This window comes from Leucoraja erinacea, chromosome 1 (genome assembly GCF_028641065.1).
Source record: "Leucoraja erinacea ecotype New England chromosome 1, Leri_hhj_1, whole genome shotgun sequence".
Taxonomy (NCBI): Eukaryota; Metazoa; Chordata; class Chondrichthyes; order Rajiformes; family Rajidae; genus Leucoraja; species Leucoraja erinaceus.
The window spans coordinates 72547827-72560477 of record NC_073377.1 but is presented as its reverse complement, the minus strand read 5'-3'; the positions used below and the strand labels follow the sequence as shown (position 1 = coordinate 72560477).

Sequence of the window (12651 nt, the reverse complement as noted above, 5' to 3'; positions counted from 1 at the left end):
TTTCAAGAGGACGAGAATATAAAAGCAAAGATATAATGCTGAGGCTTTATCAGGCACTGGTAATTTCGAGTATTTTGAGCAGTTTTTGGCCCCATATCTGAGGAAGGATGTGCTGGCGCAGGAGAGGGTCCAGAAGAGGTTTACGAGGATGTTCGTGGGTTTTATTGGGTTAACTGGCAGCCCCGCCAACAGTCTTTTTTTGTCTTTTTTAAATTTTAGTATTTGTTAAGTTTGTGTACATTTTCTCAGGTTTGTTTTATGCAGAAGGAGGGATCGGGGGAGACTTTTTTTCAGTTTCGTACCTTGCTGGAGATGCGATTAATTTTCGGATCGCATTCTCCGGTCGCTCTGCGGCCTACCATCGATGGAGCCTCCTCGGACTATCCCTGGGCCCCACTGCAGGGCGTGGACTTACATCGGAGTCGATCCTTTGCCTTGGATAGCTCCAACCGCGGCCTGCAGACTTTACATCGGGAGCTCGCAGTCTCGGGAGAGGCCGTAGATGTCGGGAGCTCCAATGTCGCGGAAGGTTCGACCAGCCCCGATGCGGAGTTCGATCATCCGGCGCGGGGTCGCTGACATCCCCCCCAATGCAGGAGCAGATCACCTCGACGCGGAGGACCCGTCGCCAGCTACTGGAGTCGAGATCATCCCATAATCGGAGGACTCGAGGACCCCGACTGCGGGAGAGCAAAGTGATGAGATTGAACTATTTTTCGCCTTCCATCATGGTGATGGATGTTTGTGTTAAAATGTGTTTTGTGTGTTCCGTTGCTTTTTATTGTATGACTGACTTGGCAAATGCAACTCCTCGTATGCTGCAAAACGTACTTGGCTAATAAAGTATTATTGTTATTGTATGATGAGCGTTTAATAGCATTGGGCCTGTACTCTTGGAGTTTAGAAAGATGACGGGGACCTCATTAAAACGCTCAGAAAGGCCTGGTTAGAGTGGAAGTGGAGAGGATGTTTCTACTAGTGAGAGAGTCTAAGACTAGGTAGCATAGCCTCAAAGGACATATCTTTAGAAAGGAGATTCTGCAACGCGAGTTTAGAGAGTTAGGAAGAAGACTGAAAAGCAGGACTGCTAGGGTGGTTATCTCTGGATTGCTTCCAGTTACTCATGCTTGTGAGGGCAGGAACAGGGAGATAGGGGATCTGGCTGGGGGGCTGGTGCAGGGAGTAAGGATTTAGATTTATAGACCACTGGGGTCTCTTCTGGGGTAGGGGTGACCTGTACAAAAGGGAATGGTTACACCTTAACTGGAGGGGGACTGATGATCTGGCAGGCAGGTTTGCTAGGGCTACACGTGTGTGTTTAAACTAAATAGCGGAGGGGAGGGATTGACAAATTAGGAGTATAAAGATGGAATTAAAGGGGAAGTGAGTACAGGAAAAGTTACAAAAGACTCCCGAATTAATGGGAAGGACAGAAGGGATAAGAGAGTAAGGTCAGGGCCAATAGGGACCGGAGTGAGAGGGGAGGTGAATACCTAAGTCAAAATATTGTATTTGAATGCGCAAAGTATAAGAAATAAAGTGGATGAGCTTGAGGCTCAGTTAGAAATTGGCAAGTATGATGTTGTGGGAATTACAGAGACATGGCTACAAGAGGACCAGGGCTGGGAACTGAATATTCAAGGGTATACCTCCTATCGAAAAGACAGACAGGTGAGCAGAGGGGGTGGGGTAGCTCTGTTGGTGAGGAATGAAACTCAGTCCCTTGCAAGGGGTGACATTAAAACAGGAGATGTGGAGTCAGTATGGATAGAACTAAGGAATTGTAAGGGTAAGAGACCCTAAAGGGACTTATCTACAGGCCCCCAAACAGTAGCCTGGATATAAGGTGCAAGTTGAATCAAGTTAAAATCGGCATGTCATAAAGTTAATTCTACGGTTGTTATGGGAGATTTCAACATGCAGGTAGACTGGGAAAATCAGGTTGGTATTGGACCCCAAGAAAGGGTGTTTGTGGAGTGCCTCCGTGATAGATTCTTAGAGCAGCTTGTATTGGAGCCTACCAGGGAGAAGGCAATTCTGGATTTAGTGTTCTGTAATGAACCAGCTTTGATAAGGGAACTTGAGGTTAAGGAGCCATTAGGAGGTAGTGACCGTAATATGATCAGGTTTAATCTACAATTTGAGAGGAGAAGGGAAAATCAGAGATGTCAGTATTACCGTTGAACAAAGGGGTCTATGGAGCCATGAGGGAGGAGCTGGCCAAAGTTGACTGGAAAGATACCTTAGCAGGGATGACAGTATCAGACCAATGGCAGGTATGTCTGGGAACAATACAGAAGGTGCAGGATCAGTTTATTCCGAAGAGGAAGAAAGATTCCAAGGGGAGTAAGGGGCGACCGTGGCTTAAAAGGGAAGTCAGGGACAGTATAAAAATAAAAGAGAAGAAGTACAACAGCAAAGATGAGCGGGAAGCCAGATGATTGGGTAACGTTTAAAGAGCAACAGAAGATAACTAAAGGCAATATGGGGAGAAAAGATGAGGTAAGCTAGCCAAGAATATAAAGGATAGTAAAAGCTTCTTTTGGTATGTGAAGAGGAAAAAAAATAGTTAAGACCAAAGTTGGACCCTTGACGACTGAAAAGGGTGAATTTATTATGGGGAACCAGGAAATGGCAGATGAGTTGAACAGGTATTTTGGATCCGTCTTTATTGAGGAGGACACAAACAATCTTCCTGATGTACTAGCCAGAGGATCTGGGGTGACGGACAAACTGAAGGAAATCCACACTAGTCAGGAAATGGTATTGGGTAGACTGATGAGACTGAAGGCTGATAAATCCCCAGGGTCTGATGGTCTGCATCCCAGGGTACTAGAGGAAGTGGTTCTAGAAGTGGATGCATTGGTGATAATTTTCCAATGTTCTATAGATTCAGGATCAGTTTCTGTGGATTGGAGGGTAGTGTTATCCCACTTTTTAATGAAAGGCGGGAGAGAAAAAATGGAATTATAGACCAGTTAGCCTGACATCGGCAGTGGGGAAGATGCTGGAGTCAATCATAAAAGATGAAACAGTGGCACATTTGGATAGCTGTAATAGGATTGGTCTGAGTCGGCATGGATTTACGAAGGGGAAATTGTGCTTGACTAATATTCAGGAATTTGAGGATGTAAGTAGGAAAATGGACAAGGGAGAGCCAGTGGATGTAGTGTACCTGTACTTTCAGAAAGCATTTGATAGGGTCCCACATATGAGATTAGTGGGAAAAAACTACAAAGGGATCTGGGGGTCCTTGTTCATCAGTCAATGAAAGTAAGCATGCAGGTACATCAGGCAGTGAAGAAAGCGAATGGCATGTTGGCCTTCATAACAAGAGGAGTTGAGTATAGGAGCAAAGAGGTCCTTCTGCAGTTGTACAGGGCCCTAGTGAGACCACACCTGGAGTATTGTGTGCAGTTTTGGTCTCCAAATTTGAGGAAGGACATTCTTGCTATTGAGTGAGTGCACCGTAGGTTCACAAGTTTAATTCCCGGGATGGCGGGACTGTCATATGCTGAGAGAATGGAGCGGCTGGGCTTGTATACTGGAATTTAGAAGGATGAGAGGGATTCTTATTGAAACATATAAGATTATTCAGGTAGACAAATAAAACATAAGATTATTAAGGGTTTGGATACGCTAGAGGCAGGAAACATGTTCCCGATGTTAGGGGGAGTCCAGAACCAGGGGCCACAGTTTATGAATAAGGGGTAAGCCATTTAGAATAGAGATGAGGAAACACTTTTTCACACAGCTGTGAGTCTGTGGAATCCTCTGCCTCAGAGGGCGGTGGAGGGTGGGTCTCTGGATACTTTCAAGACTCTTGAAGTGCTCTTGAAGATAGTGGAGTCGGGGGATATGGGGAGAAGGCAGGAACGGGGTACTAATTGTGGATGATCAGCCATGATCACATTGAATGGCAGTCTGGCTTGAAGGGCCGAATAGCCTACTCCTACACCTATTGTCTATTGAGACGAGGAGGAATTTATTTAGTCAGAAGGTGATGAATCTGTGGAATTCATTGCCACGGATGGCTGTGAAGGCCAAGTCATTGGGTATTTTTAAGTTGGAAATTGGCAGATTCATGATGAGATTATGGGGAAAGGACGAGAATGGGTTTGAGAAGGAAAGATAGATCAGCCATGAGAGAATGGCGGAGTAGACTCGATGGGCTGAATGGCCTAATTCTGCTCTTATGACTTATGATGTCTTGGATTTAACTTTGCCATGCTATGTACTGTATTGTGTATCTGTAAGGCCACCTTGTGAAGGTAGAAAAGCTCAAAGGATTCTCCTGATTATCCTGTGATCCAATACTGTGAGTCAGTTTTGTTGGTCTTCTTTGTATTTTGTTTGACATTTTGAATGTTTTTCTTGTTTCTCAGCAACCAGCTACCAAATGCATCACACAGAATGTGACCACTAAAGCTCTGTTCATTTAATCATAATAGAATGCAAGTAGTAGAAATTCACTGGAAATTTTAACATTTTAATTGTTTTTTGCTGCTCCACTGTAATTGGTTACGTTGAGCTTCCATTCCACCCAAAAAAAAACGATTCATTATATGTAGGTATTCCTTGTCCATTACTTGTGGAATGCTTAGATCGTGTTCTTTAAACTTTCTTTCCTGTCTGAGGAATTTCATACTTGCAATGACAAATAGGTGATGCAGGCATAACCTGTTAGGTATGTATTTTGTAACGCAAGAAATTGGAGAAGGCATTATTGTTCAATCAGATCATTGCTGATCTGATCTAATCTTGAACTCTACTTTCCTACTTGATCCCCATAATTCCCTTGTAGTCCAAATTATATACAAAATCATCCTTGAATACGTTTAATCACCCAGTGTCCATTATTATTCCAAAATGGAGAATATTATTATAGATTTATAACCCAGCAGATGAAATTCCTATTCATCTTTGGTTTAAGTTGCCAATTGTTTAGTCTGAAATTAAGTTCAGTAGGTGAATCTCCTTGTTGTCAATCCCTGTTGTCAATCCCTGTATCTGCCCTGTCAAAACCCTGTGCAATTTTTGGATTTTGTTAAATCGACTCCAACCTCCCACTTTTCAAGTTTTTCACTGTACTCCAGGGCACGTGAGAATAAATCAAACTAAATATTCTAAATTCCTAAACTTCTCATTTGTTGCTCCTCATACACCACATTCTTTGCAGGAATCAATCCATTGAATCTGTTCAAAACAGTCTCGAGGATAAGGAGATCAGAAATATGTTTTGCGCTCGTGGATTGTCTTACCAATACTCTGCGATGTTGAAGCAAAACCTTCATGCTTTTCAACTCTGCCTTGCAACGACAGACAATACTTCTGTTCGCCCTCCTAACTCTCAATTTTTTAAATTTACATTATTTAGTGTAGTAGGAAGACATTTGGCCTATCCAATCTATGTTGTCTCCCGTCAGTACCATTCTGCCATTTGCATCCATTCTCTTTCAATGTCCAATCTACTCTCCCCCCCCCCACCCCTCCTGCCCCTGTTCCTCTGCCACCCAGCCACAGTAAGAACAATCTACAATTAATCCATCAACATGTTATTTGAACTTGCTGTACTACATGCTAACTTTCTGTCACACCTTGTTCCCCCTGTAATGCCTCTTCATTTAAACCGCATACTGCTTATCTATTCTTCCAACCAATATGAATAGCCTCACATTTACTACCTGCCATTAGAAATTGAAATGGGAGTAGGCCTTCAACCCTATGTGAATGCCCTGCCTTCTTTATTATCATGGCTAATCTTTAAATTCAGTGTTGTTTTCTTTCAGTGTCCCTAAGTGCTCATGGTTTTGCTCATATTTAACATATCTATGTTTCTTTGTAATCTCTTCATCTTGAAAACCTTTCCTTTCTGGTTTTTTTCTCCCAGAGAATTTGGCTAAGAACACTTCATCCTTTCATCCAACGTGGAGTAAAATATACGTAGTTGAGAGCCTAGCTCTGATCCTTTTGAGATTCTACTGGTTCTAATTTGTCGAATTCAAAACTGACCCCTTACTGCAACTCTAAATGAGCTAATGTTCTATCTATGCAAATAAATTGCAGTCAAATGTTCTTGCGCACTAACTTTTTATGTGGCATCTTTTGAACATCTCAGAAATCCAAATACACCTTCATTGAAAATAAACCTTATTTGAAATTTATGAAATATCCTAAAATGTCTGCTTATCTGGTCTTGGTTTTCAACCTATTTCCCAAGCCGCTTCAAATTCTGCCTTTACACCTTTGTAATTGCTTTTAAGTTCAAGACACTAGTTTCATACTTCGTTCTCTCTTTGGACTACATTTGTGAAGATATTTACAGACTGCATAGTAGTTGGTTTAGTATATAGGCTATGGGAGACTGATACTTGGTATTCTTACAATGGAAAAAGCACCTGATTCAATTCATTCTCAGGAATCATAAAAAAGAACAGCCCTGACCTAATGCGTTACTCCAGCACTTTGTCCTTTGTTCAGTTCATTGTCATTGGACACATGAAGATCCAGTAGCAGTAAATATCCTTCAAGAATGTACTTCTTTGTGTAAAGTTTTGTGTATGTGCTACTTCAGACATGAGGCAAATCAGAATAAAATCTACACCTCTCAGATCCAAACTAGCAGATCAATTGAATATTTCCCTTCCCTCTTCTCTCCTAACACAATTGAGAATAATTTCATTATTCTCCCTTACTCTATCAGTCTATTGCCATTAATGTTATTCACAAGTCTTGACCATTTAGGTAAGTCTTGAACATTTAGAATAAGATATCTTCGACCTGAGTGCGAAAATATTGGAGAAAATCCTGATCAGATTGTCCTCCTGCAACGGCGACTTCTCCCGCCCGAGTTGGGGGGGTCTAAGAGCTCCTGGAGCGGGGCCTGACATCACCGCCCCGCGCGGCTTGGAATGGCCGCGGGACTCTGCAAGCGCACGCCGGGGGCTCTAACACCAAGACCCGGTGTGCGACCTCGCACCACCCGGCGTGGTTTTAATGGCCGCGGGACAATCGCCATTGCCAGACGGGGGCTTTGACTTTGACTCTGACATCGGGGGGGGGAGAGTGCAGTGGAGAGATAAGTTTTTTTGGCCTTCCATCACAGCGATGTAATGGATGTTTATGTAAATTATGTTGTGTCTTGGGTCTATTTGTTTGTAATGTATGGCTGCAGAAACGGCATTTCGTTTGGACCTCAAGGGGTCCAAATGACAATTAAATTGAATCTTGAATCTCAAGATCCAATTCTGTATTGAAGTTTCTTGAGAGATATTTGCAAATGCTTGTCTTTCTCGTTGATAAAGGCATAAATCAACATTGAATAGCTCTACTGTGTCGATAACCTATCTAAATTTGACTTGTCTACATCATACCACCTTTTGAACTCTTTTGAACTTGTGGATTATTGTTCTTGTTCAGCATACCTACGGTAAATATTGATTGGTTGGTAGTGTGGAAAGTGATGAAAGGAGCTTGTCTTTTGTAACACTCCTTGCCTATGAATTAAATGTCAAACAAGCTAACAAGATTAATTTTATCAGATTTTTGGACATTTTCCTGATGCATTAACAATAATGCCAGACAGTGAGAATAGTTTTATGGATGTCTAAATGAGGTAATACAAAATTGACTGTCAGCGATATTGTAGACAACAATTTAGGTAGTGAGCTGATTAATATAGATATATTTATTAATTTATCTTTTATTATGATACTTAAAAAATGATTTGTAATTAGCACAGTCTTCAACCAAAGCCTATTATATACAGATCTCTGCTATATTCAATCTACAATAGTAATTGGAACTAGCCACTGTATATAATTTAAATTAGATCTATGTTTCTATATGTGATGATGGAGGTTTATGCATTCAATAAGATATTTACTTGTGAAGAAAAAAACTAAAATGTAAGTTTTGTGATCTTTCCCCCCCCCCCCCCCCCCCCCCCCCCAATATAACTCCAAGATTTAACTTCCTATAAGTTATAATTTAAATATTTTTCAGAATTGTGGTGAGTTAACTTGGATAGTGCAAATACATCATAATAAATTTGTTGGAGGACTGCTGATTTACTCCAGCTTTTTGTGTTTATAATAAATTTGTTTGTCACTGTTTCCCTTTCAACAGATCAAGAAATCTTAGAAGAAATATTGATAAACAGTTCTTTTTATCCATCTGAGTCAGTTGTAAGTAAACATTTAATTCAAAATGAAGACATGTTTCCTAACTATTAATATGAATGTTTGAGGACTATTCAAGTTTGGTGTTTTTTCTGGTCACTTGTTAAAATATCTCTCCATTTTCAGATGGCCTAGTTTGTACAGGATATTTAGTGTATTGCTCAGGCCATACACGTCAAAATAATTTATGGTCAGTGTTGAATTGGTGAGGCAACAGCTTTGCTACTCCAATTAACTGAGACGGATGGTGGGTAGTTGCATGAGCATTGATTACATTTTGGCGGTCACAAGAACGACAACTAAGTTTAACTTATTTTATTCTCAAAATAGCTTCTTAGCTCACAGGTTCTTACAACACGTCTGGCCACAACAGTGGCTAGCACTCAACTGCCGCGCGAAAGCAAAACCGCGCGAAAGCTAGCAGCCCTTCCCGAGTCACGTGACCGCGGCTTCCAAACGCCGGGTTCAATACCTGCGTGCGCCAACAGGCGCCGCTACAAGATATCGGTTTTAGCTCAGCATGTTGTTGGCCAATCAAATATAGAGATCACAGTTTAGAATTAAAGCCAGCTTGAACTAGATATCATTGGAAAATGAGCCATTCTTACTGGTGAGAAGGGAAAAAGGATAAGCAGACGTCGTATTTTTCAAAAAATGTAAGATAATTTTGATTTATTGTATCTACTTTCAACTGTACGGTTATGTTCTCCCAGTAACATACTAATAGTCTAAAATGCTTTAAGAATCAATTTATCAATTTATTCTCACTTTTCTGGTTCTTAAGAAGGTGATTGATCTGAAATGTTTTCCCTAGATGAGCTGCATGGTATGCTGAGCATTTTTAGCACTTTCTGGATTCATTTTAGATTTTTAATATCTGCAATGCTTTTAATTTTCAATAAAAGTAGTTAATGGCTTCAATTTACACATTTTATTAATAATGTAAACATACCAATCATAACTAAATATTTTGTTCTGATATCTGCAGAAACATATTGGGGCCCAAAAGTAAGTTAGAAAATGATCAAGAAAATAATGTTAATGCAGAGCACCATCATTAATTATGACATAATGGTTTGAAGCAGGTTTAGCATACTTTCCCTCCTTCTGAATTCTATTGCTCTAGACATAAACTCTAGTGTTTGATTTGCTTTCTTTATGGCCTTGTAAATTTGTGGCATAATTCTTGGTGATTGGTGTATTTGTACTTTGTGATCTTTATTTCCCTACCCCACCTAGACTAAGTATTTTCCAAGAAATAAGTAACCAGTAACTCCAAGCATCATAGGGTAGTTAGTTTTGATAAATTAACTTGGATCACCTCAATTAACTTGGATCACCTCATCGCCATGGAGGAGCAAATGCTTCCTGTAACTCAAATGTCTTGGGCCGATAACAGGGCATAAACGCCTGAAAATTGTGGTATCCCCAACAATTTAAATCTTCATTCCACATTCCCCTCGATATTTTAGTTTGGGTTTGTGTGCATCCTGTGGTGTTGGCATTCATCTTTTCCCAACAACCACCCATCCTGCTCCCCATCACACTCCCACTGATTTTTCTTCCTATACACCATACCTGTGATTTTTACTTGCTCTTGTATAGTTAGAGTACTACAGGTGAGTGGAGGAGAGTGGTGCAGGTGCCAAAAGGAACGTAAATTGCATGCAATCCCATGTTTGAACCCAAACACACTTGAGATCTGCATGTGATAAATGACTCAATGCAGGCAGTATGCCAATATGGGCCATGATTGATTTTCTGGGTTTTGTCAAAATTGGTTGTAACCTTTTTTGCTTTAGCATTTTTCCCTGCACCTTTTACCTACTTCATTCACTACCTTTTTAAATTCAACATAATACCAAATATTGGATTTGAATAACATGCCATATTATGCAGTGAGGTTGACGTGATTTAAGGTTAGATGTCAAAGTCCGAAATGGCAGGCAGATCTGAAAAGCCAAAGGGATCCAAGGGGAAGTAAGTCCACAATTAGGTGAGCAGCATAGAGCAATGGTTAATGTTTTGAGTTAGTGTTGCTGAGGGACTCTTTAGGGCTCTATACTAGGTTCTGTTGCTTTTTATGGCTTAATGACGTTTGTAGATGACACTAAAATAGACAGTGAGGGAGAAAGAAAGGTTGTAAGGTGTAGAAAGATATCGGTGGATTTGCCCAGTGGGTGGGCAAAAGAATGGTAAAAATAGAATTCAATTACAAGGCAAATGCATTTCAGAGGGGCAAATAAGGCAAGGAAGCACCAAATAAGTAGTATGATATGTGAGTTGTACAGAGGGATTTGGAGTGTGTGCAGAAGGAGGAGGTGGCCTGAAGATAGTGATGGGGTTTGCTTAACGTGGGTCCCAGCCCGAAGCAGTCCCAGCCTGAGGCAGTTGCATTAAAATGTAATTATTTTGGCAAAGTGCATAATGATGAATCAACATCTAATATTAACAATGTTCCAGCAGAGGACATGTCTTTTTGAATTTTCAGAATAATGTAAAATGACTTGAAAATGTCAATTTTTAATTCTAGTGTGCTGAATTAACAATGTCACGCAGTGATTCGTCTTAGCACAAATTATTTAGACCTATCCCTCTTATCATCGCTGAAAGCTTTGCTTTTCCTGGCAGAATTTTTTCTGTCTCCATTTTAAAATCACATTATATTCATTCATTCCTTAACTCTCTTGCTTCTGACCAATCATTAATCAAATTTATGTATTTTATAGAAACAAGGAACTGCAGATACCGTTTTATATTTTAAAAAAAAGACAAAATGGGAAAGTAACTCAGCGGGTCAGGCAGCATCTCTGTAGAACATGGATAGATGTATTTTTCCTTGTAAGACTTTTAATGAATTGCCCAAAAACATCATTTTGGGTTAATGTTCAATTTTACAACAATTTAACTCTCCTCCCTCCCCATCCCTAATCCAGAACTACTGATGATTTAGAAAAATCCATTAGGATTCTAATCTAGGTTCTAGACGGGCTAATCGCAATTTCATGCATGATATGTTAGTTATATCAACATCGTACCGAAGGGTTTAGAACTGGAAAATTCTAAATGTTCTTTTCATCTATTTTAACCAATACAGAAAACTATTTTGTTCATGGACGTAAACAGAACAAGTTTGGGCATGTTGTTGTAGGTGCGGCAAAGAGAAGTGAACTTTGTTGCGGAGATAGATGGATACAGGGTTTTTAAACTTAAACACAAAGGTTTCTTTCATACATTTCTTCCTGTCACCATATACACCTGTTAAAAAATGTTTTAAGCTTATACAAATATTTTGATAAATTACCAATGGAATATTCATGCATGTAGATTGCAAATAAGAGTCCAAAGCTAATAAGAAAACATTTTTTTTAATTTTACAATGCTGATATTTGGTACAAATGTTCCCTGATCTGCAAAATTGTTTTTTTTTTTTTTTAAATATGGACCATCAGGTCAATTCCAAACAATAAATTAGACATTGAGTTGTTTTATCCAATAGTCAATGGCACTTTATTATCACATGTACCTAGAAACGGTGAATTTATTTCCCATACAAATCTGTAGAATCATACTGTACATAAGGGCAATCATGCATAACTACACAAGTACAACAATTGTAGTGTAAGAATTGTAGACTTCGCTGAGGCAGTACACAAAGAGTTGTCATATTTCTGGCATCAACGTACCTTAAGTTTCAAATTCTTAAAAGTATAGATTATTATCTTGGCCTCAAAAGCCTGTTGTCCTGGCGGTGGTGTTGCAGGCAGCTTGGCGATGCTGTTGATGTCCTCCACTACTGCAAGCCGTGTCCGATCTGCAAGCTCGACCTTGGGAGGCCTCTAGCTTCCCCTGGTCCATGTGATCCCTGGGCTGCTGCAGGGCTTCCAGCTGACGCCTAAACCCATGTCTCCCACAGCCATCTTTCTGCCTCTGGGTGATGGGTTGCCTCTAGCAGTTGGCCCTGGAACCCCAAGAGTGCCTCCAAGGATGCCAATCCTTCAAGATGGCAGCAAGTTTTATTACAATTATTTTCATATGGAATTTAATCACAGAAGTAATATAAAAACGCAGCAGCAATTTTGCAGACGGCCAAGTATAATTCCTAAGATAATGAATGTTATTGATCAAATTTTCTTTCTCCAACCTAGAATCTTTATGATGGAATTAGACCTAAGGTTTATTATTGTCAGTTGGCCATTTTCATCTCCCATACAGTGAAATGTTATTGGAAATTTTTAGCAACAGTTTCAAACTATCAATTCAGCTTCTGTGCCAACAGGGCTGAAATACCCTGACCTTCTTAAAGTGAACAAGTATTAACCTCAATGCCCATTCCAGCTCATTTTACATTTGTTTAAATGCACATCTCTTCAAGTCTTTTCTTTAAATAAATTTGACTAACTCAATCGGTACTATACCAGAAAAGAAGAGGACTACAATTTGCCAAGAAATAAATAGTTACATCACTTGA

General features: G+C 40.0%; 1 protein-coding gene across 4 annotated transcripts in view; it reads left to right on the top strand.

The window, feature by feature from the left end:
* The window catches only part of LOC129698192 (putative methyltransferase NSUN7), a 98207-nt gene that overhangs the window by 22710 nt on the left and 62846 nt on the right, over nucleotides 1-12651 (top strand). For all 4 annotated transcript variants that reach the window (XM_055637171.1, XM_055637157.1, XM_055637149.1 and 1 more), the window contains one exon: nucleotides 8128-8186. In XM_055637171.1, the coding sequence (XP_055493146.1) occupies nucleotides 8128-8186 (59 nt within the window). The remainder of the gene's footprint in view (nucleotides 1-8127; nucleotides 8187-12651) is intronic.